The following is a 26,719-nucleotide window of genomic DNA, read 5'->3' as shown; positions in this document are numbered from 1 at the left end:
TATGAGATTCAGATTTAAATCCAACATTACATTAGTTTGTCATATCTACTTTTTAAATTTAATTTGCCAAAACTGTGCTTTTTTGCTTTTGATGACTAGATAGCATGTCCTCAATATTTGCAGTGATCCCTCTGTAGTATAGGATAGGAAAAGGAATTCTGCAAATATTGGAGTCATGTTATCTAAGATAAAGTCAGAAAGGTTTTAAGCATTTAGTTATGTTTTATATGCAGGAGTTAGCAGGTAACAAGAGGAAAGAGCTAATTACTTTCAGATCTCAGAAAGCTCTGTGTGCTTATTGTCAAAGCTATAAAACCCAAGTATAATAAAATGTTCTTGCACTAATGCGCCTATTGATTATCTGTTATGTGGATGAATCATTTCAGTTCTGAAATAGGAAATACTGAGCTCTATAGAAATGTTCTTGTTAGTAGTAGAGGTAATACTGTGGTCGCACCTGTAGGCCTCAGCTGAGATCTGAGCCCCATTGTGCAGGGTGCTGTACCAGCACACAGTAAGAGTAAGGCAGTGGGGAAGCAGACTGCTACTGGCTGTGTGGTTTGTCCCTGAGCCATCTTGCTAATGGAGCATATGATGGCTGCAGCAGGTGCCATGTTGTGGGTACCTCTTACTGTCCTTCCAAAACTAAGCTATGTATGCCTCTTCCTAACAAGCATACCTTCCAACCAACACCTCACACCAAAACATTGCTCTTGGAACCATGTATTGCAGTCAAGCATGTAACATGTTCCCCGTCCCTGCCAATGGTCAGCCTCATTAGTTATTGATTCCGCTGTGCTGTTCTGTTGGTATACGGGAAGGAAGAAGCTCCTTCCCAGGAGATTCAGGACAATGCCATTAAAAAATACACATTAATTTCAGCATAGTTTTTTTTTCTGAAAACTGTTGATACCAGATGAGACTGTAGTGATACATCGATTAATATACAGCATCTTTCATTTCCTGGCATATGTACCTATTCAGATCCTTTGCATTGGCATAACTTACTTACAAACATTCAGATGGGGAGGGGCAGCTGAAAATGAAACGGAAACTTCTCTAACACAAAAAGGCAGACAAATATACATCAATCAAATATTATTGACTCAGAAGATGCCTCAGCCAATCCTGAATCATAAACAATTGCCAGAAGCTCCTTGTGCAGGACACCAGTGCTGTGGTAATAGGCATTTCCCTCAGATGGCTGGGTTTTTGTGATCAGGAAGAATTAGTTATGCAGCCTCCTCAATCGCTAGGTGCCTGCTTGTCTTTGCTGGCTGAAAGTTTGACTCACATTATCCTCTGTTGACATAATAATGATACTTGGTTGAGATTTAAAAATAAACTTGTGTGGGAATTTTAGCTCCTTATGGAACAGACCTACAAAACGAGACTCTTTCCGGAGATGGGTGGATGTTTGTTTTTTATTGGGCACAATTTCCACTCCACAAAAGGCTATAGGATGGTTCAAAACTATATAGAAATGACCTCATTTAATACTAATTTCTGTAGGTATTTAGAGCCATTTCTCTAGAACCTCATTACATTTTATAGGACTCTGCTGGTTTCAACACTATTAAAATCTGTTTTTTTCCATAAGGTCTGAGTGTGTGCACAGGTCAGTCTTTTTGACAATCTGGATTAAATTATTAATTCAGCATATGTTTGTATGTAAATTACCCATTGAATGTATAGGCATTTCAGAGTTACAGGGGTACTGTAAGTCAAGGCATGTCAGTCTTTATCTAATGTGTTCAGGTATTAGAAGTCACACTTGACAACATATAACTTTGAAATTTTACATCAAAAATTAAGAAACTAATTCATTTCAAATGTCAGGATTCCAAGACTGCTTGCAGGGACATTACATAAATGATGTAGTATTTTCATTGGGGCTATGCCAGCAGTGTAGCTGTTATCTAGTGTTTTCCTTTCTATGTTACACTTTTTGGGAAAAGACTTCAAAGAGAAAAATACTGAATTCTGTTTTATTGTATGATAAACTTCTAAATAATGGTGTTATAATAAAATAACCCATACAAAATGACATGACATTGATTTCAACAGAATTAGAAAAACTCAGCTCCCTTTAAAACAGCCTTTTTAGAGCTCCATAACATGCATTAATGAAGCATATATTCCTGTTAAAATAATGCAGTAATTTAGTATATACAAGCAATATCAACTTATTATAATGGCCAAATACATTACATTTTAGTTAAGGAATTTAATTAAGCAAAAAATAGAAATCTATCTACAAAATATGTGCTTTAACTAAAATTGTTGCAGAGTATATTGGCAGTGCTGGTTGGGGTAGAGGAGTGGAGAGAGACAGGTAAAAACACCATCCAAGTCTCTGCCAGTTTGCAATTATACATTTTGCTCTGTGTCATCACAGCTCTTGTTTATACTACTGTCGAAGAAAATCCTGCCCTTACTCGAGCAGCTGGGAGGGTACCAGCACTTTGCTGACTTGATATCTGGAACATCGTTGCCAGGCAAGATAGCACAGAGCAAGCAACAACACACTGCTGTGTGTGCTATTTAGTACTTCCTTGTGTAATTTACTCATAGATTCTAGCATGAGAAGCATAACAATCATCAATTTATGTACGGATTCTGTCACTGGCTAGAATACCACTACCCATTTTTTGATCTAGATCCTTTAGTCCTCATGTCGTGAGCTCTTGTTGAGGTGCTTTCCAACCTCAGAGGTCAGACACGATTCCTCTTTTTCTGTATGCAGATAAAACTTTATGACCTTCCTAAACCCGTCTCTCTCTCTCTCTCACCCACCTGGTATGTGGTAATGTAAAATTCAATTTATCCTGCATTTCCATTAAAAACCCAGTCTCTGGAGATGTGTACATACAGAAATTAGCTTTGCCTCGGACTCTAGAATATAGGTATTCAAATCTACTGCAAATTACTTTTTTCACAATTATTTTTAAAGTGTTTTTTTAAGATACAGGTGAGAGCAAGACAAAGCCCTGATCCTGAAAATATTTAAGACCACACATACCTGTCTTCATATGAGTAGTCCTACTGACTTCTCTTAGACTACTCATGTGTGTAAGTGTTTGCACGATTAGGGCCCATGTTTACTTCTTTTAACACATTTCTTTCAATTTTAATTCAAACCTGGATTTTTAAGGGGAAAATACAGGTTTTGAAGCCTCCTTCTCAATGTAAAATAATCCTATTTAAGTAACTTTGCAATTTGTGTTTTATTAAATTTTCAGTTTAAAAACTGAGGTTTGTATAATATTTAAAATGGGTTTCCATGTTAACATTGTGATTCCTTGGTGTTGTGGAATGATATGATATAATGAATTATCAGTTAGATAACACATGTTCTAAAAAACTTCTTTATTTTTCAGCTAAACCTGTTCTCAAACACCTGAACGTAATCTCAAAATCATCTATATTTTGGGGCTAAACTTTTTAATCCTCTAAACTGCTAATCTCTATTTTCATTTTAAACATAGACAACTTCCCTTTAAGTCAAGGGGAGTTACACGTGTAGAATTTGGTTCACAGGAAAACATTATAAGATAAAGAGATTATATATTTAGGACCATGCTCCTGCAGCAATTTATGTGCATGCTTAATTTTAGATGCCTGATTAGTTACTTTGATTTAAAATTGGTTCCTTAGTGAGACTGGGATTTCCTTTTTCTTTTTAGTCCAAGATTTCCTTAAATTGTTGGAACAAAAATGTTATATTCCAATAGAGACTTTATTTACAAAATCTAATATTTTCTTTGTTTTTAAGACACCTTTTTTAATGGGCTTGGGCTTGGTGCAGTCATTGGCCTAGGAGTAGCAGCCCTTTTGTTAATCCTTGTTGTGACTGATGTCAGCTGCTTCTTCGTACGGCAATGTGGATTGCTAATGTGCATCACTAGGAGAATTTGTGGGAAAAAGAGTGGCTCCAGTGGAAAGAGTAAAGAACTAGAAGAAGGAAAAGCTGCATACCTGTGAGTATCAATAATCTATCTCAGGAAAATGCTTAAAACAAAAAGTTTGTCTGTCCAACACGTGTATAGTATCTTTGTGTTACGTTTGCGATATGACAAAAGTCATGCTTCATAAGTTATTTCTCCTACATAGAACAGTCAATGAACCTTCATGTTATCCTGATTTGTGCGCTGTACGACAACAATGGTGGTATATCAGGTTTCTGGTAACTGATGGCAAATGTTGCTTTTTTAAAAGATTTTAAAATTCCCTGTTTTGGCTATTTAAACTATTCTGCCATAAGAAGGACAGTGTTCCTGAGTGATTAATATGCACAGGAACACCTTTTCACAGGGAACAGATGATAGAGCCATTGTAGCGACACACACACTCTGCTCGTCCTGGAGCTCCAAAGGCAGTGATCTGTGATGCGAAAATTCTGACTCCTGTACGTCCTCCGAGACTGGTGCCACTGAATAGCCCTGGGAAAAGAGACAAGGGCACACTGGCTTGTTAAGTATGTGAAGGAACATTTTATCTTAACAAGTAGAACTAATACTAGAAAAGCTGAACAGCTGCTACCACTGCCACTTGACATGATGCTTTTTGTGGGCATTTTCAAAAAAAGAAAGAAAGGAAAAAAGGTTAGATGTCATAAGAAGGACATAGTGGAACTATAAATTAATAGAAAGCGAGATTTTGCTGAAATGCTACTGCAAATAGTTGCTAAAAATAAAATAAGTGACTAAGAAAAAACAGTATGCCAGTAACGAAGGGGTGTGGGGAGGTATATGAAGGTACATATGCATTGGAGATATATGAAGGTACAGTTCATTTATATGGAAGGAAATGTCCTTAAATGCTGAGAGATCAATGAGAGCTATGGAAGTCATCCATGTATATCCTGGTCATATGAGTCAAGATTATTTCCCAAAAATAAAGTTTCCAAAGCATTTGAAGGAGATAATATCCATAGTTTACCTTCCTCCCATCTTTGAAATGTTTTCCTCCCTTGAATTTTAGATCTGAAAACATTCCTTCTCTCACATGTCCACCTAGCATAATTGAATAGACATGTAACAAATTCTGCAAGTATACTATCTTTATGTGGCTTACAATAAGAGAAAGTAATAGCATCCCCTTTTCTATTAACACCATATCTTCAGATTCAATAGATACAACATCTAAAGACAGAACAGAGCTCTTAGGCTCTGATTTAGCAATTCATCCCTATTCAGCAAAGCTCTTAGGTTTGGGGATGAGTACTTGGGGATTTAAGTATGTGCTTAGGTAATTTCCAGAATCAGGACCTTAATGTGCTAAAGTTTCAAATGTCATCGATAAGCATTTTATATCTAAGTAGCAAACCCAGATTCATTTGATCAGTCAATATCTGATTTACCAACAACATGCAGCTTCAAGGAAATACAAAGCTGACCAGTAAGCACATATTAAAAAAGAGATTTCTGCTAGGATTTCTTCAAGACTCTTTTCTGGTAGGCACGATGTCTTATTTATGTTTATTTTTCTCTTGGGATGGTCTTGTGAGATGAAAATCTTGTCTTGTTGTCTTATGATCCCAGTCCTACATCCTTATTTCAGCATGTTTCAACACATCATATATAGTGTAATAAAGGACAATCTAAAATTTCCAGACAATATTGAGCAGTTTCAATTTCCATTTATTTCACATCTACTAGACATCTTAACATAAGACATTGGATGTTTGCATATTTTTCAGTAAGGCAGGTAGCACTCTCAATTTATTTTTTTAATTACATTTGATTTCTGAGAAATGTATTGCCAAGAACTATGTTCCATATGTACTGATTGTAGAAATATAGCCCATGCAGAATTTACAAGGCAACTAAGATAGAAATAAAGTAAGATGTTTCCTGCAACTAGTATTTTTTCTGCATAGTGTATATAAATTATTTCTTTATAAATGAAGAGCACATTCTACATGCATTCTGCTTTCTAATAAAATCATATATTTTTTCCATTGGAAATAAGATTCTAAATATATAGGATAAAATCAGTAGAAATTATAAGACCCTTAATCAATCTAATTATGACCCATAATTGTTGTATGTACTTGAAGTAAGCCTCATTCTAATGTGTGCCTCTGTGAAAAGGTTGGCAGTTAGCTAGCTCCTAATTAACACTCAAATGTTTCCTAAATTGATCACTTCCAGTTGATGCCTTAAAAAAATAAATGTTTGACTAATTTAAATGCATTGCAAATTAAATGTAATTTTCACAAGTATATATGAACACTGGTTAAGCATCCTTTTTACAGAATGTAAAGGGCTGTTGAATATTACTGTAACACAGAGATCCCTAGCTGGTCAATATGGTCTACAGTTTTTCTTTTGCTATACTTCCATTACTTGTCTCTCTAGCAGTCTGCATAGCTGGTAGGAAATAATATCTTTCTGATAATATCTAGCCTCTCAGGGTTAGAGCTCTCCATCCATATTTCAGATAGATAGGTAAGAGCATTTGTAAAGTCTCTGTGTAAGAATTATACTATATTTTCTGGCAACAATATAGAAATATAAGACATGAGGTAAGCTAAGACATATCCCTTGTCATGGGACCCAGGCTAAGCTCAAGGAGCTAGTAACAAGGCTGAGTTCTGGACTGCAACAGGTCTAGAAATCAGGTTGCTAAAGATGAGTGATTGCCCACCTGTATATCAGTTGTCCTGGGTTTTCGGCATTCAAATGATTACAGTTCCTAGGAACCGGATTCAGAATGTGATCTCAAGGAGACAAAAGGGATGTATGTTTGTTCTTTCTGTATTGGAAAATCAAAACATTTTGGGGTACACAATAATCTGCATTTCTAACAAAGAAAATTGTATTAGTTATTAATTATCATTATTTTCTGTATTGCTGTAGTGATTTGATGTTCTGGCCCAGATTGGGGACATATTGTGCTGGACACTGTTAGAGTGCATAGCGAGCAACCACCCAACACACAATTTGCTTAGAATTCATCTGATTTTATGGGAGGGGGCAACCAGTAATTTAAGGGTGGGGAGTCTTCATCTGTTTGTAAACAAGGGAAGTGTGAGATAGAAAAAATATATATTTCTCAAGAAGATTTAAATGTTTGGTGGGAGCTATTAAAGTCTGATGAGTAAGGGCCAGATTTTCATTTTGCATTAAGCCTTCTTTACATTGCTACAGCAGTGGAGAGAAGCCCTAAAATGGCCATAGCTTTATATTTATACCGACTTTAAGGCTCAGTACCCCACCAGAGTGTTGTAAAGGGGCCATAGTGCAAATAACAATCGAGCCCTATGTTTTACTTGTTGCTTCTGCTGAGGTCAGTAAAGATGTTTTGCGAGCGAGAAGCTGTCCACTTATTATGTACTCATAAACAAATGCTCTTTTGAGATTTTATGGTATGCATGTGTGCTTTTAGGTCAGATAAGCAGCAACAGTGACAGAATGCTTTGAAGGTTGTAAGAAATCAGGAGCAAAACTGTTGAATGTATTCCAGTGTTAATCATTGATGATTCGTTTTGCTTTTTCTTCAGTGACTTTTTGAAAGGAGGGATCATGGTAATTAATAAAGTGCAATGTATTGTGAGACCATAATGATAGAGGTTAAGACTCTTTTAATATTTTTTAGGAAAGATGGATCAAAAGAGCCAATAGTGGAAATGAGAACAGAGGATGAAAGAATTACCAATCATGAAGACGGGAGTCCAGTAAATGAGCCAAATGAAACAACACCACTCACAGAACCTGAGTATGTAGCCTGGTATTTCTAACAGCTTTTCAATAACTATGCATTGCCTGATTGGAATGAGTATATTTTCAGCGATGTGCAAGAAAAAAAAGTAGCACTAATAGAATTCTGGGATATGCTGGTACGCTCTGTTTATCAGTGTATTTTGTTCTAGCAGCGTCAGCTTCAGGAAGGAGTGAGCATCTCCATCCCTTTACCACTCACTTGTCTAACCCACAGCACAACAGAAGCTGTGGGTTGTCCAGCCCTTCACTGCTGCTGTGAGATGGGAGGGGGAAGTGGTAATTTTTAGAGCCCTGCCTTTCTTTTCATTGCTTCTGGCATTGAGGGTGGAAGGAACTAGGAAAATTGCAGGACACATTCCCTTTCTTGTTCCCCAGTGGTCCTAGAGATACACTCCTCCAAATGAATGCGGTCCTCCCCAAGCTGCATCCTAAAGTGCTTCTGTGCCCTTTGTGAATGTAGGTCTTCTCTGGTTATCCCCATCATCCCACCCCACACATACTCTACAGTTGTATAACTCAGAGCCCAGCTGTCTGTGCAAGGCCATTTGGTTTAGCTAGTGGAACTGTGCTCAGGTATTGGCTCCTCTGATGAGTTGCTCACTTCCCACCCCTCATCTCTATTGCTGGAAGCTGCATGATGAGGAGCAACTGAAGGAGCTCTCCAGGATGGCTACAAGGACCTCACAGTCTGTGGGGCTCAAGAATCAAGGGGATGTCACAGGGTTGCTGGCCCTTTGAAGGGGAAATGCACCTGTGCCAAGATCTGCTTAGTTCCCCAGATGGGTAGCAATGAATGAGTTAATTAAATCGGGCCAGGTCTGGGGATGTATGGGAGGAACAGAGACACATGGGGTAGACCCTCGGGAAGAGAGCTGTAGTCTGAGCCTAATATTTGAGCTAGAAGTGTTAGGCAGAACAAAAGCCTGAGGAGTTGTAGCTGCCTGGAGAAAAGCAGTGAGTGCTGCAGGGGGTAAGAATGGCTCCTGCAGGAAGCAAAATAGTCTGTTTGATTGTATGCTAGCTCTGGGGATGAGGACTAGGGACTCATAATTCCAGGAGAGAGACTGAACCCAGCTCCAGGGACAAAGATTAATGGGCTTCTGACTCAAAGAGAGAGGAGATTGAGGAGTTTTAGTGAGAGTCAGAGGCTGGAGCAGGGAGAGGGTACAGACAGGCCTTGTATATTCTCCAGTTGCTCAGAGAGCAGGACAAGACAGTCCCTTAGGGAGGAGGGGCTGGGTCCAGCTGGAGTCTGGACAAAAGAGACTTTATTTTGAATGTATTTGAACTTTTATAATGTAGGACTTAAATGGGGGACTTTTGTCTCACCTGGATTGTGTGGAGTTCTCTAAGGGGCCATGCCCAGAAGGGAAAACGGAGGCAAGGCATTGCAGACCTATGCTTTGCCAGCAGGAGGTTCTCTGGAGACAATTGCCCCATTATGGGGGGAAGAGCTATTGGGTCCGTAGAATCCAAAAGTCTGAATTCTGATGAGCACCAGATTCTGGCCTCTGTTCTACTATTATAGCCAATAGAGCAAATTCAGTGGAGCAGCACTGTTGCTATTACCATTTTAAATAATCTCTTCAAGATGTGTGCAGAGTGTGTGACTGGTTTTATGGTAGATCACAAATAAGTGTGACACTATTCAAAGTCAGCCACTGAGTTTTCACTGTGATGAGTATTTGTGATGTGCATATCTTATTTTTTTTCTTCTTTAAAATTGGGTTTATTTGTGAAAATGGACTGATATTTAAATAGCTATAATGGCAGCATAATTACTGCTACTGGGGCCCTAACCATGTGAATCTAAGAAAGATAGATCAATTACTAAAGAAATTCATCCAGAAAGTAATGGCCCGTGAGTCTCAAATATGGATTTATATTTATGAAAGAAGAGGCTGAGCCAAAGCTTCTGTGATCTTTGGGTGAATGAGAGCAAAAAATCCCTCATTGCTGTGCAAAGACCCTTAAATAGTAAATGATGTGGAGACAGAAACCAGCAAACTGCATATTTCTATAGAAAATAAAATATCTTTTGTAAAGGAAAACAAGTTCTTAATCATTGTCTGTTTCTGAAACTACAGAAAAGGCATCTTACTTGCCATCACATAGAACTGCAAAATTTAGGAGTCCCTACACAATCAGGGAAGATCTGGTGCTACTGGCCGCCATTGACATTGGTGGGGAAATGCTAGGGGATTCTAACGAGAATTGATGATGTAAAAAGAACGAGGAATACTTGTGGCACCTTAGACTAACAAATTTATTTGAGCATAAGCTTTCATGGACTAAAATCCACTTCATCAGATGTATGCAGTAGAAAATACAGTAGGAAGATATACATATACAACAAAATATATTCAACAACAAAAAATTAAAAAAACAGACTCCAACAAGAAACTACAGAACTGGAATTAATTTACAAACTGAACATGATTAAATTAGGCTTGAATAAAGACTGATAGTGGATGAGTCATTACATAAACTAAAAACTGTTTCCCCATGCTAATTTTCCCCCTACTGCTACTCACACCTTCTTGTCAACTGTGTGAAATGGGCCATCATGATTATCACTACAAAAATTTTTTTTCCTCCTGCTAATAATAGCCCACCTAATCGATTAGTCTTGTTAGAGTTGGTATGGCAACCCCCATTTTTTCATATTCTGTGTGTGTATTTTCCACTGCATACATCTGATGAAGTGGGTTTTAGCCCATGAAAGCTTATGCTCAAATAAATTTGTTAATCTCTAAGGTGCCACAAGTATTCCTCGTTCATTTTGCTGATAAATACATCAATTCTCAGAGTGGTAGCCATGTAATATGTTTCTTTTTTAAATAACATGTATGAAGAGTTCAAGTTTCAGCTAATAGGCCAACTATAAAAAAGTGTATACTTGACATTCAGCTGGATAACTTAACTGATATATCCAGCAATACTATTTATTGGTCCACTGCAATACAGATTTAATTTTTGTGGAAGAGCTGAGATTCTACAGGGAGGAGTGCTATAGAAAACCCATACCTGTCTAGATAGTCCGTTTCTGTTGGGAATACATCAGTGAAAAGCTTTCAACACAACAACTGCAGCAGAATTTGTCACTGGATAATTCTGTGTTCCTGAATCATGTTATGTCGTAACTGTGTAACTATATAATATGACTGCAGTTATAGAGTATTCCTTTGAGCATTATAGAAATGCTTAAGACAGAATGCAATTGATGGGACTTTATCAATGATATGCTGGCAGTGTAAAGTAATGTGGAGAGTACATACTGTTACACAAAAAGTCATATAGGCTTAGTATACTGGGACGTACTAGCCATTAATGACAGAAGAGCCAAATTTCAGAACATCCTGAAGACTACAGTAAAAATTGTTTGACTAGATCTTTGAGTCCAGATGAGCTGCACTCTGCACAAAACGTGATGTGAAAGAGGGAAAGGTCACTTCCTGCCCATCCCTGATCCTGGGAGCTGGTTTGGTCTCTGGCCCAAGTTAGAGCACCCTTAAGGCAGCTCTAACCTCCTCTGGCTGCAATGACCCCAGTGGGTCATTTGGTAGGCTGGAATAGCTGTAGCAAAGGGACACTAGGCACAGCCCTGTCATCTTACCATTATCTTCTACACAAAGGGTGTGCTTCAAGAGAGTGGCTTAGATCCAGCTGCACTGTACCAACCTTGCTGGAACTTGGAGGGAGGAGCACATATTGCAGGAGGGAATGGTTTGAAATGGGAGCCAGAAGTCAGTTTGTGCTCATGGCTAGGATGTTAGCTGCAGGTACAATATCTCTGTACATAGTTCCCTTAATAAAAAGATGTTTAGTTGTAGAAACATGGATTTCTCTTATGTATTACCCAGCACATGATGTGCGAAACATGGTGGCAGTCAGTCTAATGAGACCCACAGCAAGTAAGAGTGATTGACAGGTAAACAACACAGTGCCTAGAAATAGAGCTAACAGGCAGCTTGGAGAGACTCAGGCCAGACTTGTATAAGCATTAGAAGCAGAAATTGTCTTTATACAGAGCTGACCATGGGGGACTTGATGAGAAATGAAGGTAAAGCTTTTTTACTTTCTCATTGCAGGGGGTGGGGAGAGGAAGGATGGAGAGTTAGTACACAGTAAGCTGCACACTAACTGACCATGTCGATCCTGCTATTGCAAAGTTAAAGTACCAGACTGTGCTTTGGTCTAGACCTGCCTCAAACAGGAGTAGAACAAACTGAATAGATCAAAGCACACTAGGGAACTTTCAGTGTGTGGTACCAGGGTCCACACAGCCAGCTAATGCACTATCAACTTGTACCCTGGCTTGCTGTTCACTAACTCTCCATCTAGACTAGTGGTTCTCAACCAGGAGAACATGTACCCTGAGATACACAGTGCTCTTCCAGGGGGTACACAACTTATCTAGATATTTGCCTAGTTTTACAACAGGCTACATAAAAGGCACTAGCGAAGTCAATACAAAGTAAAATTTCATAGACCATTATTTATTTATACTTCTCTATATACTATACATTGAAATATAAGTACAATATTTATATTCTAATTGATTTATTTTATAATTATATGGTAAAATGAGAAAATAAGTAATGTTTCAGTAATAGTGTGCTGTGACACTTTTTGTATTTTATGTCTGATTTTGTAAGTATTTAAGTGAGGTGGAACTTGAAGGTACACATGACCAATCAGACTCTTGAAAGGGGTACAGTAGTCTGGAAATGTTGAAAGCCACTGATCTAAACAAGCCCATTGCGGCAAAGAATGCCTGAAACACTGGGACAGTTGATAAAGGTGTCCTGAGTACTCTGATCCCAGACAGAATGAAACTGTAGAGAGAAATTGTTTGAGATTACTCCTCCAGTTTCTGAGAAATGGACTATCTGGAGGACTAGAACTCTGAAAGGTGAATTTTGTAAGGTAGAGCATACTTGGCTCAGACACCAGGCCTTATAATGCAGCAGAATTCAAATGATTCAGCACCAAATGGGAATCTGAGAACAAGAGGTCTTCCCCCTGAATACCCACAAACCAATAGGAAAGCAGAGTCAGCAAGAAAGACAGCCATGACCCCGATAGCAAAGGCAAAGAGGCAGGAAGGGATCCATACCTGGCAATGTTGGATCATTGAAATACACACTCCCAGGGACTACATAATAGTCAAGCTCAGAGGCTGATGGGTTGGAGAATCAAGACTTTGCTTCCGATGAGGGGTGCCCTGCTGCAGCCACATGGAGGAACAATCACAGTACATGGAAACAGATAAGAGAATGATAAGCTAAGCAGGCAGCCTGCTACTACAAAGGAGCCAAGGACCTGAGGCCACTATGCACAGATGAGCAGGTCTGGGTTCAACAATCCAATAGCCACTCAAACAAAGCAACAGTCCAGGCTACAGTGGGACACCAATCACATGAGGTAGCTACAGGCTCAGGACAGTGATAGAGCCAAAATTGATGATAACTGCAGAGTAGCAGCAGACAGCCAGCACTTCCAGAGAGAGACTGGGCCACAGACAGGACAAAAAGGATGTAGAAGAGCCTCAGCCATAAGCTCACTTCATGCAGGAGAGTCACAAGAATTGAGGTATATGAATAACAGGACACAATCCAACAGAATGCAAGCAGCATCAGGGTGGAAGCAAGTTCTCTGCCAACAGCAGTAACACAACACAGTGGGAGACTGGTTTGAAAACCAGCCAGCTTGAAGGACTATGAAGCCTAACAGGCTGTAATGGACTGGGAGTAAAGGACATGTCCTAAGGTGTGTTCTGTACTAATAACCTCTGGCCCAAGCAAGTCAGCACATGCTTGCACAAAAGCCCAACAACAAATCTTAAAGAAAAGATGTAGCAACAGGCATGGAACTTGAAGGAAGGAGCCCAGGATACAGAAAGGAAGAGTTTGGAGGAATCACCTAGAACCTAGTCAGCCTATAGGCTATACAGCCTAGGCTATAATGCTAGCTGCAGTTACAATATCCCTGCAAATAGTTATCTCAGTAAAGAGTCAGTTTAATTTAAAAAACATGCAGTCCTTTCATGTTATTACCCAGCACAGAGAACATGAAATATGCACCCGCCCTATGCTAACTGGATATTTCCTAATCCTCAGGTAGTCAGCTAATCAGGCTTTCCAACTGCTTTGTGTCTACAGACCAGCACAAAGCAATCATAGCAGGGTCCAGGATAAAAGTGTTTAATGCTAGGCGGTTCCAAGTCTATTGTATGGTGATGGAAAAGGCTCAGATTACACTCTTCTCTGTACACAAGTACCCTGGTTATCAAGGAGGAAAGTGTTGCAAATAGTTTGAGCTGCACAAAGAAATCAGTTTTGTTCTAGTTAAATTACTTTATAGAATGACAAAAGCTAGTTGTCGAAGCCAGAGTACTTGGCAGATATGTTTTCTCCTGAATGATCTTAATATAAGTATGTAGGGCAAATGCTTCACTATTTTTGATTGGGTGGAGGAGAAATAATAACATTTTAAAACATTGTGGGGAGAATGGTCCGAGAATCACAACCTAGTTTCATTCTGTCTTGAAATCATTTTTCCAAAGATTATAAAGATGTAATTTTTCATCTACAAAAGAAATCCTAATTAAATATTGAACCAAGCTGAAATTAAAATTTGCAGAGCTCTTTGTACACAGTGAGAGGGATAAAAAAGGTTTGAGCACAGTTAGCATTGAGATATTGCAGATCCTGATATCCTCATGGGATTTGAGACCAAATTTATTGAATTTGATATGTGATACCAGCTGTAAAAACCCAGTTGCACTGTCTTCCATTGGTTGATATTGGAGTTGTGCCAAGGTTGACCTCTCTCACTAATAAGGCAAGGAACTACTTACTTCTACACACAATCATATGTCTTTGAGCTAGTATTGTCATCAGTCACATGAAAAGTTATTAAGCCATGGTATTTGAATAGGTTTGGGATTGAAAATAGGTCACATCTGACTCTTAATTCAGTTATGCACCACCAGGGTAATGACATAACAATGGATATACTGGGTCAAACCAATGGTCCATTTAGCCCAGTATCCTGTCTTCCGACAGTGACCAGTGCCAGATGTTTCAAAGGGAATTAACAGAACAGGGCAATTGAGTGAAACATCACCTGTTGTCCCATCCCAGCTCCTTGCAGTCAGAGGCTTAGGGATACCCAGAGCATAGGGTTGCATCCCTGAGCAGCTTGGCTAATAGTCATTGATGAACCTCGCCTCCATGAATTTACCTAATTCTTGTTTTAAATCAAATTGTACTTTTTGGCTTTCACAATATTCTCTGGCAATGAGTTTCACAGGTTGACTATGTGTTGTGTGAAGAAGTACTTCCTTTTTCTTTGTTTTAAACCTGCTGCCTATTAATTTCATCAGATGAGCCCTGGATCTTGTATTATGTGAAGGGGTAAATAACACTTTCTTATTCACTTTCTCCACACCATGGTGATTGGATAGACTTTTATCCTATCCCCCCTTTGTTGTATTTTTTCAAAGCTTAACAGTCCCATTCTTTTAAATCTCTCCTCATAGGGAAGCTGTTCAATATCCCTAATCATTTTTGTTGCCCCAATCTGTACTTGTTTCCAATTCTAATATATCTTTTTTTGAGATGGGGTGACCAGAACTGCATGCAATATTCAATATCATGGACATAGAGCATTATGATATTTACAATCTTCTTATCTATCCTATTCCTAATGGTTCATAACATTCTGTTGGCATTTTTATTGCCAATACACATAGTTCTCTGAAAACAAGAGAACAATCTTCAATGACTCCATGATCTTTCTTGAGTGCTAATTTAGACAGTCTTTTTGTAGGTATAGTTGGTATTTGTTTTTCAATGTGCATTACTTTGCATTTATCAACACTGAATTTCTTCTGCCATTTTGCTGCCCAGTCATCCAGTTTTGTGTGACCCCTTTATAATTCTTCATAGTTGGCTTTGGACTTAACTGTCTTGAGCAATTTTGTATTATCTGAAAACTTTAAAACCTCACTGTTGAACCTGTCTTCCAGACCTTTTATGATTATGTTAAACAGCACAGGTCCTAGTACAGATCTTTGGGAGACCCACTATTTACCTCTCTACACTGTGAAAACTGACCATTTATTCCTACCCTTTGTTTCCTGTCTTTTAACCAGTTACTTATCCATGAGAGGACCTTTCCTCTTATCCTACGGCTGCTTACTTTGCTTAAGAGCCTTTGTCGAGGGACCTTTTTAAAAGCTTTCTGAAATATTCAAAAATAAGCAAGAGTAAACTTCTCTCTAATTCAAGAACTAACTAATTAAATGTTACAATTGTAGTTACTTTGTGAAAAGTGAAGTGTACTTCATTTTATTTTTGTAATATGATTGCAATAACACATGCAACATGACCATTGCATGTATATTAATAATATTGGAATATAATTTGTCATACCAATGGGTTATTTGTGATGGGTGGGTTACAGTCCTGAAATAGTTGAAAACTATTGTTCTGTAATTCTATCTCCCTAGTATTGGTAATACCTTTGGAATTACACAGTTAAGGCTGATCCAAAGCCCAGTGAAGTAAATGAGTCTTTTTATGACTGTTACGCAGGTAGCATTATTTAGTTACCTAAGGAAACCGAAAAACTATTACAGATAGCCATGGGCTTTTTGTCATCACAGTAGGTTGCAAGCCTAGAAAACAAGTTAACAATTGCTGTCTACTTTTCAGTTTCAAGTTAATTCAAGTAAAAGCATTTGAATTCAAATGGGGAAAAATATTAATTCTGGCAAATACAAATTAACATTTGGGTGTAATTTAAGACATAAAGGAAAACTCCAAACCAACAAAAAATATTGCCTGCACTTAAAAAATAAAATTAAACATTGTCAATATCTTGTGAGATTTTATTTTTTATTAAACTGATTACAACTGGAGTTGTTTTTTTAAAGTATATATCAAACCTAAAAAACAAGCTTGTTAAGACTATGAAGTCAAAGAAGGGGTTCTTTAGATTTGTCAAGTGTTCTGTTTCTTTCTTTCTCCTTTGTAATTAAAGCCATTCTACAATCTTCTCACACCGATCTTTAAAAACGTGGATATCTGGAGTTCATTTCCCTACATTCATTGGGTCACGGAAACTTTTCTATTTGAAATAGTTTGCAATTGTTAGTGACATACTCCAAGTCTACTACTTGTGCATAATCAGCTTTTATTTAATATCTCACCTAATCCATCTGTCTGTTGCTCAATCACTTGTGTTTTGAGGCATTTCCTTTCCTTCAGCTTCTCAAAAATTATTTTAGATTTTCATCTTCAAAGTCACAAATCCCCTCCTTCTCTTGTCTTTGTTGTCTTTCAGGTAGTTTGTGCACATTGTTTAACCTTTTGATAAACTGTTTTTTTTCTTGTTCATTTCAGCAAGTCTAAATTTCATAAAATCAGGGATTGGGGGGATTAGTTTGTCTTTATTAATATTAGATACTGTGATTATAAGGTTTTCCTAAGAGGGTCTTCAAACAGGCTTTGAACATTACCTTGATGCCCCTAGAACAATGCACTCTAGACTAAAGGGTTTAGCAATTTTCTTGAATAAAATCAGATGCCTCATGTTCTCCATTTAAAAAATATTCTTCAAAACAGAACCATGATTAGCAACCAGTATGCTTGGTAATCTTTATTACAGGAATATTTTGGGTAAATCATTCATTTTTGACAGCTAGTCACTGGCAATAGGAGTAGCAACTATTTCCAAGATCACTAAAGAGGAGATTGGTTTATTGTCTTTTCTGTAGATTAAAGAAAGGAATTTAAAAATTGTTTGGCATTTTCCTAACTCTTACGCCATTGGAATCAGTAGTGAAGCAATTCCAATGCATTGTTAGGTCAGCAGTAAATGCTTTGGAAAATCCCATCCTGAAGGTCTACATGCATATCTTTCAAATAAAAACAGCTTTCATCAATGGGAGAAGTGAAGATGATCAATATGTTTGTGTTTTGTGCTTGAAGATTTGAGTAGTCAGTGATCCTGAAGAGATACTGTTAATTAAAACAAGCTTGATATAATGAACTGACTTGTAATGATGACTCAAGTTTCCATTTCCCTTTTTAATATAACATACATTATCAGTCACAAGATCAAACCCCCAAGGATAGATCTAATTCTTCTATAAAAGTTTGATTTAGGCCCTGATTCAGCAAAATGCTTGTTCTAGGTCTGTCCCTTTTTAGAAAAGCACTTAAGCATGTGTTTAGGTCCCATTGAGCATTTGCTTAAGTGCTTTGCTGAATTAGGGCCTCCGTCAGCTTTCTGGTGTTTCCTTCCATTTTCTGAAACTTCCTAAATAAACTCTGTCTGTCAGATCTTTTTACACTTGCTCTCTTTTTGCAATGGGTGAAATTCTAACCCTACTGAAGTCAATGCAAATTTTGCTATTGACTTCAGTGGGGCCAGGATTTCACATTCTGGATGCAAGGGCATGAAAGACTTCTATATACATCTAAGAATATTGTTTTTTTTTTAACAAATGCACAATTTGTTTCTGAATCTTTGTTTGGATTAATGAGGGATATGTTAATCCACTGGTAGTACAGGATCAGATTGATACCTGTCTCAGGCTACCACACAGGGAAGTAACAGTGCACATGGCACTCCTTTATCCACCTGCATAGGTGCTGACTCTGTGCGTGCTCCAGGGCTGGAACAGCCACAGGAAAAAAATGGTGGGTGCTGAGCAACCACTGACAGCCCCCCATCAGAACCTCCCCCCCATGTCTCCTGCCCACCAGCAAGCCCTGCAGATCACTGCCTCCTACTCCCTCCCTGAGCCTCCCGCCCACTGCAATCAGCTATTTCGCAGCGTGCAGGAGGCTCTGTGGGGGGAGGGGGCGGGTGCAAGGATGCAACACACTCGGGGGAGGGGGCGTGCCAGGGAAGGAAGAGGTGGGGTGGGGGCAGGGTAGGGGTGGGAAGAGGTGGGTGGGGTGAGGCCTTGGTGGAATGGGGCTGGGGGCTGGAGCAGACCCACAGGTGTGCACCCCCCCGGCACATTGTAAAGTCAGCGCCTGTGTCCACATGAACTAGCTACTTGCGTTGCAGGGAGCAGCCTCCACAATTTAGCCCTTAGAGGCTTTATTTGAATGGATACTGTACTTACATTTTCTTTAAAAAACAGTTAGGTGCTTATAATTTAGTTCTTTATATGTATATAACTCTACAGATAACAGATATAATTGTTCTTTAAGAAAACAGTTTGGTGCATTATTTTAAGTAAATCATGGCTTTTTCTCATTTCTCACAGGAAACTGCCACTAAAAGAAGAAAATGGGAAAGAAGCTTTAAATCCAGAAACTATAGAAATCAAAGTTTCTAATGACATCATCCAGTCAAAAGAAGATGATAGCAAAGCATAAAAAGATGACTACAGCTGTCTGAAAAAAGTATTTGGATTGGCGTAACCCTGTGACCAAAATTCTACAGCTGACCTTAATTTCTTGGGCTACTTAAGCTTGGAATAGTTAGTACACATGTACATATGATCAAACTTCTTCTGTCTACAGTACCTCTCTATTTTGTTTTGTTAATGTTTTAGTATGTAGTCCTGGCTGACCACAGTCCCTTGGTATCAATTTGAATCTGCAGAAAAAGTACTGTAATTTATTATATTACAAAGGTGATCTATTTATAAAACCACTTTTACCAAGCTACCCCCAGCCACAGACAATAAAAAAACAAATAGCTCCACATCCTACAATGCACATGAAAGAAAGTGTCATATACTCCTGTATTTGTTTCCACTGGTAATAGAGCAAAAGGTTTAGGTGGCCTTTAAAAGAAGGGGGGAAAAATCAATCTTCGTATGGAACTTGAGACAGAGGGCTGGCAAAGGTTAAATAGCCACCTTGGCTGTATTTTATCATTTGACACAAAATAGAAAGACTGATTATTAGATGGTGACAGACCTGCACATTGGTTTTTAAATATAGTACAAGGGTAATAACATGATGTACAGATTTAAAACAAAACTGGTTGAATATTTTGCAGAAAAATATTGGTCTCCTCTAAAGTATATGAGTGTTTGACTCTGAAAGGCTACTAGATTTTCAGATATTCTGTGTTAATGTTTGGGAGATCATGTGTGAACTAAAATGTGGAAACATGTTTTTTTGTGTGAAAAGAAAACTGATTTATGATAGCTTTTGGCTTCAAGTGAAATCTTAAAATAAACATGAGCTCAAATTAGTTGCCTCCATGTACTTATAGATGTATATCAGTCCTTCTTAGTTTTAACCACCTAGTCAAGGAATAAAGTATTGCATTTCAGTATAACAAAGGAGTTGTTCATCCCAACCCAGTAGGCATGTTGTTAAATAGTTGTCCTTAACACAGCACTTGTTTTGTAGCTTAGGAATAATAATTGCATATCCTTTGTATTATAAAAAAAACACATCAAGAAAGAAGGACAAGAAGAACTTTGACTAAATGGTTAAGAACATTATAAAATTATTAAATTTGTGGTATCCAATGGTCTAAATATTTTTAAGCTCCACAGTCTCCAAGACAATCACTTTTACTTAGGCTGGTTGTGATAGCTATAAGCTATTATGATCAGATAATCTTCCTTCGGTGAAAAATTAATCCTCCTCTATTGATAATTGATTTTTCATTATTACCAGTTGGAGGAATAACATTTTGTGCCCAGTCCAGCCTTCAGTATCCATCATCTTCTACACTAATCAAGCCTTGACTTTGGAGGAGGCAGACATAGTCAACAAATGACCATTAACTAAAATATCTGCTCTTCAGGGGCAAGTTGTGGATCATCCCATGGTAGAACTGCTCCATAACTGAATATAGATCTGTTATATGAAGGTTTAACTCTACTCAGTGGAGTGACACCCACGTAACCTACATCTAAATTTGGTTCATAGTCATAGTACTTTGGCTGTCCATTCTCTAGGAGAAGATCATGTAACTTTTAATTGATATGGGGTCGTTGTGGCCAGGCAGATGACTTTGTAGTCAACTACGATGAAAAAGAATTGTGAGAAATTACCTGCAAGTTGAGAGAATTATTATGTAGTGTCCTAACTCATCCAAACAGTAATGTGTTTAGTGGAGCTCCTGCTGCAGATGTGCTGAAATTCATGGCCCCTGGCTTCCTTTCCTTGGATTGCTTCTAAAATTGACATATTAGTCAAGAAGACCCCAACAATTTTGTGATTTTTTTTCTTTAAAATCCTTCTTGGCCATCACCTAGGAAAGAATGCAAAATGAGTCAAGATGTCAGGGCAGACAGTCAGTATGGTTGGGGAAATAGTTTAAACAGAATCATGAGACAAGAATGGGGAGTGGAGGTAGCACTGGAATATGGAGACTATGAAAGATGATCTATGATTCTGCTGCAAGTCTGTTACTTATAATGCTCAGCCAATGCCTCTGGGTCAAGGTAAGCTGAAGGGGTGGCTCCTCAGAAGCCTGCCTTGTTGCTCCTAGGCACTGAGCAGGTAGCAGCACAATTAGCCTGCTAATTTTCTCCTTCATTTCTTTCTGGAACTGAGCAGTCAGTGAGAATCCTTAGTAAAGTGAGTGGGGCTGGCCCCTAATCTGTAATTGACAGAGCCACTCCCATACAGAGTACATACATGCAGCTGGAGCTTCTCCCACTGGCAAAAATGCTCAGAGCCAGAGTCCTTTCCACTAAAGCCCTTTTTTGTGTGAGTGTGTAACCAAGCAGTATCCTGGACCATTCAGATAGCTTGAGGTAAAGGAAAGGGAAACACTATGTTCAAGCAATTGTAGAAGAGTAGGCTGGTGGGACTCAAGCATTGAGGGATAGAGCAGGGAGGAAAACAGTCAGTTAATCCTCTTGGTGGGACAGTCATTTGTGTATTCCATCTATACACTGTCACCTTCCTCAACAGTAGTTTCTCCAGGCTCATCAAGGAAATAGGGAATTCCATTCCCTTCATGCTTCTGCCATTAGAGTGTCAGATCCCGTCACTCTCACTTATGCTAAGTAAAACCTCACTATACAAATAATCCAGTGTGAAACCGATGGGATGATTCACACAATAAGGTACATTTGCACTGTAAGCAAGGGTGGCAGAATCCAGGCCAGACTATAGTTGCTTGCCAAGTGATTATTTCCCCCTGAATCTTGTAAGTGGCTTCTGTGGCTGTAAACCCCAGGATTTTTCCTTGGTCCTTCATCTGTGGAGGCAATTTTTGCTTGGATATGGATCTAAATTGTGGGGAGAGAAGTAAGGGGGGAAAAACAAGTGCAAAGGGATTTGAAAATCTAAAAGTTCTATACAGCATGTTTATTATTACTAGGATTGTACAACTCTTTAAAAGTTAAAAAAAACATTCTACAAATATATTTTGTTGTTCAGTATATTAATGGGAGCTAAAGCATGTCTGAGTACACTACATTACAAATCAACTGGTATTCCCAGAAGTATTTATTTTTCCTGAAGTTGTCTCTTGCCCGGGGTGTTGTGTGATGGTCTGGAAATCAGATGGAGCTAAATTAGTGATAGACTATTCCAAGTGTACTCTTTGATTTGAAGATTAATAGGTTTTCTCTTGCTCTCGTCATCGATGCCATGCAGGAGAAGGGCAAAACTATAACTGTTTTTTTACATTATGAAAGAATGTGCCGAAATATCTCTCTTTGCTAATGTTTCCAAATGAGGGCAGCTTGTAGTTTAAATTGTAAGATATGTGTAGAACTGGAATAACAGCCTTTCTTTGTTTTTCTTTCTTATTATAGACTGAAAACATATCTGTATAAATGTCACTTTTACTGTCTGAAAGTAATTTTAAGTGTTAGTATGAAATGTCAGAAGAGTTGACTGAATATAACTATTGGTAAAAGTAACCTGAATTGTTACACTGTTTTAGTTTGGGGAAGGAGGCCAAGAAGTCTCTTAAATTTTTTGACAGTTCTTAGCAGATTACATGAAACATGGCAAAGACAATCTCTATTCAACAACAGATAAAGAGAAAAAGAGTGAAAACTGCTAAGATTTTTTTTTAAGTAGGAGATGCATTTTGATTTACCACTATATTTTTTTAAAAATTATTTGCGATTATATTTTTGCAATTTATTCTAAAAATATATTATGGAGAGTATTTTTGTTGTTCCTTCCCTCTCGCCAATGATTTATTGTTTTTCATGGGGGGCCCAGAAATATTTACTATTCTGTTGACGCTAATACCTGATGTGATAAAGCTTAATTTATGTAGGCCCTAATCTTGCAAGCTATTTTGTAGGGTGGGCAGACCCTTCACCCATGCAGCACCTCATTGACTTCAGTGGGGATGTGCATAGGCAGAAGGTTCTACTTGCTTGTAACAGTTTGTGGGATCAGAGCCTAGTTTTTGTCTTCTTCATAGATATGTACAATTTTAGCATACGACAGTCATGTAGACAGGCTGTTTTGAGAACAGTTCATGGCAGTTCATAGTAAATTTCACTTGACATCTTCAATCTTTGAACTGATGTTTATCTGAAAAGTGGCTTTCTTTTCATGATGGTAATGAAATTGATTAAGTCCTTATTCATTTAAGTGCCAATCATTGAATGGTAATATTACAATCATGTCATTTTTTCCATTTCTCAGAGCAGATAATCAAGATGTATTTGTGCCTTTGAATAGCATGCCACTCTGCTTTATTAAAAAAAAACAAAGCTCCTTCAATAATTTGCCTACTAATCCAGTTTAGAAGATTTGAAATTTTTACATTGATATAATTTCCTTCTCAGAAATGTAAAATGTATCTAAGTTAAGCTGGCAATCATATTTTTCAATTCACTTTAATATTTAAAACCCCAAACCTGTAAAAGATTTGGAGAGGTAGCACTTTTGTTCCAATTTGCTGGAGCCACTGTTAAATGCTTTTGTAGTAGGTAGAGAATGGTGTGTTCAGGATTTAGATAGGGGAAGGCATTGCCTTGTGTGGGGGTACTTGGACCAAATGCCTCAAGTTGAAGCTTTTTTGAAATTCATCTAGGGATCCTCCACACTGTTATTAGTCCTCCCATTCCCTCTAAAATGTTAACAACCCCTTTCAGATCTGAAAGGAACCCTGGAATCTTTTCCCACTATTTTACTTTGAGTAAAACCATTGTGAATGTTACCTGCAGAAATATTCATGGCATCACTGTCTCTGTTATAGCTGTCCATGAAAATAACTTATTTATTTAGAGTATTTGCTACAGGTATTGGGTGAAATTCACTCTTGTGTAGAAAACCACAACCAGGCCTATGTAACGTATGAGCCAACAGACACAAATATTGCAAGTTGACCTGCAGGGATGTGGAGGAGAATCCCTGTATAGAAATCCATTGAGTGAAAAATTGGCTTTATTGACGTTAATTATAAAATCCAGTTGACTTGGGGAGGGGCCAGGATTTTATCTATTGATTTCAACGGGCTCTACATGTGTTCATGGCTCTTCCCACTTGAATCACCTTGGAGAATCAGAAGTGAGGGTATGTATATACTGCAATTAAAAGTTCCCACAGCTGGCCCATGCCGGCTGACTCAGGCTTGCAGGAGTTGGGGTAAGGGACTGATTAATGGCAGTGTGGATCATAGAATCATAGGACTGGAGGGACTTCTAGAGGTCATCTAGTCCAGTCCCCTGCACTCATGGCAGGACTGAGTATTATCTAGGCCAACCCTGGCAGGTGTTTGTCTAACCTGCTTTTAAAAATCTCCAATGATGGTGATTCCATATCCTCACTAGGCAATTTATTCCAGTGCTTAACCCTCTGAGAGACAGTTTTTCCTAATGTCCAGCCTAAACTGCCCTTGCTGCAATTTAAGCCCATTGCTTCTTGTTCTTGTCAGAGGTTAAGGAGAACAATTTTTCTTGCTCCTCCTTGTAACAATCTTTTATGTTCTTGAAAACTGTTATCATGTCCCCCTCCCAGTCTTCCCTTGTTCAGGCTTGAGCTGGAGTCTGGGCTCTAGGACCCTGGGAAGGGGGATGGGTCCCAGAACTCGGGCTGCAGCTCAAGCCTGAATGTCTACACTGCAAGCTGCTTAGCCTGAGCCCTGTGAGTGGAAGTCAGCTGGCACAGGCCAGCCACAGGTATCTAATTACAGTGTAGACATACCATTAGGACACACATGGGACTTGTGATATATCAGCCTTATATTGGCTGTCTTCATAGGGAATTTTTTCCTTATTAGGGTTTAATACTGATTTCAAAATTGCATCACAATTTTATCCCATACCTTAGCATGTTTTCAAAGTTTGTAAGGAGATGAATAAATGTTTCTCTCTAAGTAACAAATGGTGATTACCTGACTTTTTTAAAGGTAAAAGATGTATTCTGGGGGGAGGTTTAAACTCAATTTGGTTTGCTGCAGACAGCAGCAATGCTAAGTGGAAAACTACCATGGTTAAGTCAATATTTCTGTTTTGTTTTTGTTTTTTAACAGCCCTGTAAAAAAAGTCCCTTCACACTTCACTGAAACATTTTTCAGATATTAATATAATTTTAAGGAAGCACCTAATCAAATTGATTTGCGTTTGGAAAACCACCAAGTTTTAAAGGATTTGCAGAATTTCTACCATACATGTAAATGAGCAATTGATACAAGATTTGATTGGGCTTGATACAAACTGGAGTCTTTCCACTTACTACTATGGGCTTTGGATCAGGCTCTTTAAAGATTGTAGTTTACCAATGTATCTTTCCTCTTAAAAGACATTGTGAGCCCAATGTTGTTTGAATTTCAAACTCGGATTTGCCTTTTCTAGCCCAAGATAATGAAATAAATATGGTCTGCCAAATTTGTATTGACAGATTTTAAATCACAGTTGGGATTGGAGACATGGCAGGATGACCTGATTCAGTGCAAGAAAGCTGACAAAAATAAGGAAAGCCAGAAAAAGAGGCAGCTGGTGTAAAGGATTGATCAATCTAGAAGAGGGAGCAGCTGCTAAGATGAGAGGTTGCAGCAAGATAGGGTGGTGACAGAGAAACTGAGCTGCTAAACCAGAAGAGGCCGCTGGGAAGGTTAGCCCGAATCAGGGGAGTTTTGAACTCTGAAAGCTACCAAAGGGAGAACATTAGCCCAGATAGACCCTAAAATTTTGCCACGTAATTAGGCTATATTTAAAAAATAAAGAAAACTATGAGTGGGAGTGGGGGAGAATAACTCCTCAGAATGTATACAAGTCAGTACAAAAAATAAAACAAAACAGTTTACTCCTTCAGGAAATGTTATTGCTCATGGTATAGAGTTCTCACTACAAATATGTAAATTATTTAGACAAGACTTTAAAAAAATAGTTTTCCTGCTACAATGAGCACTTGGTATGTATTTTGTATGCGGTGTACAGTATAAGCTAAGGGATACCATATATTGTTTTTGTTAGTCCACACGTTGTCAACAGCCCACTTATGGTATATACCACCTGAATTATATATCGATGAGTTAGCTACCACTGGGGCTAGTTTGTTTATTGTTTCAAAATCTTATGTCCCTATGAAATGCTGTATATATATCTAAACTGTAAAAATAATAACAATAATTAATAATACTGCAAATGCTGAAGTTTTGTATTTATGAAAGACATAGAAAGTATGGCTTAAAGTATATCAATTATTTGTCACTCTTCACCATTTGTATATTAATAGTAAAGATACTTTTACTTTCATGAAGTGTTGCATTTTACATTTACTTTTTTGCTAAGTGTCTATCAGCTAGCGAGGGGCTGATTCTGTAGGCAGGATTAATTCAAGGACATTCACCTTTTCAGAACATTTTAAAGCCTTACAGTATTTTTGAAACAAACCAAAATTGTGTGCTATTGCCAAAAAATAAGATACATGATTTAAGAAATGTCCCAGTAAACTTAGTGTATGATACTCCTTTAACTCAAATATAGCATAGATTAGTATTATTACAGTAACACCAAGAATGGGACCCCTTTGTGTGCTAGGCCCATGATAAGAAGTAGCCCTGTCCCAAAG

The 26,719-nt window shown here is 38.2% G+C and overlaps 1 protein-coding gene across 2 annotated transcripts in view; it reads left to right on the top strand.

Moving 5' to 3' along the window:
• Positions 1–26,403, top strand: part of NCAM2 (neural cell adhesion molecule 2) — a 530,111-nt gene extending 503,708 nt beyond the window's left edge. Inside the window, exons 16-18 of one of the 2 annotated variants that reach the window (XR_006279367.1) lie at positions 3,776–3,980; positions 7,608–7,722; positions 19,021–19,055. Coding sequence is in view for 1 of the 2 variants with exons in the window: in XM_038379539.2 (XP_038235467.1) it covers positions 3,776–3,980; positions 7,603–7,722; positions 19,021–19,132 (437 nt within the window). In the remaining variant the exon portion in view is untranslated. Of the gene's footprint in view, positions 1–3,775; positions 3,981–7,602; positions 7,723–19,020 lie in introns of both variants that reach the window. The other variant, XM_038379539.2, reaches the window with a different exon arrangement.
• Positions 26,404–26,719: the final 316 nt, after the last annotated feature.

The sequence above is a fragment of the Dermochelys coriacea genome, chromosome 1, assembly GCF_009764565.3.
Source record: "Dermochelys coriacea isolate rDerCor1 chromosome 1, rDerCor1.pri.v4, whole genome shotgun sequence".
Taxonomy (NCBI): domain Eukaryota; kingdom Metazoa; phylum Chordata; order Testudines; family Dermochelyidae; genus Dermochelys; species Dermochelys coriacea.
The sequence above is the reverse complement of the archived record's forward strand: the minus strand, read 5'-3'. Positions and strand labels throughout refer to the sequence as shown.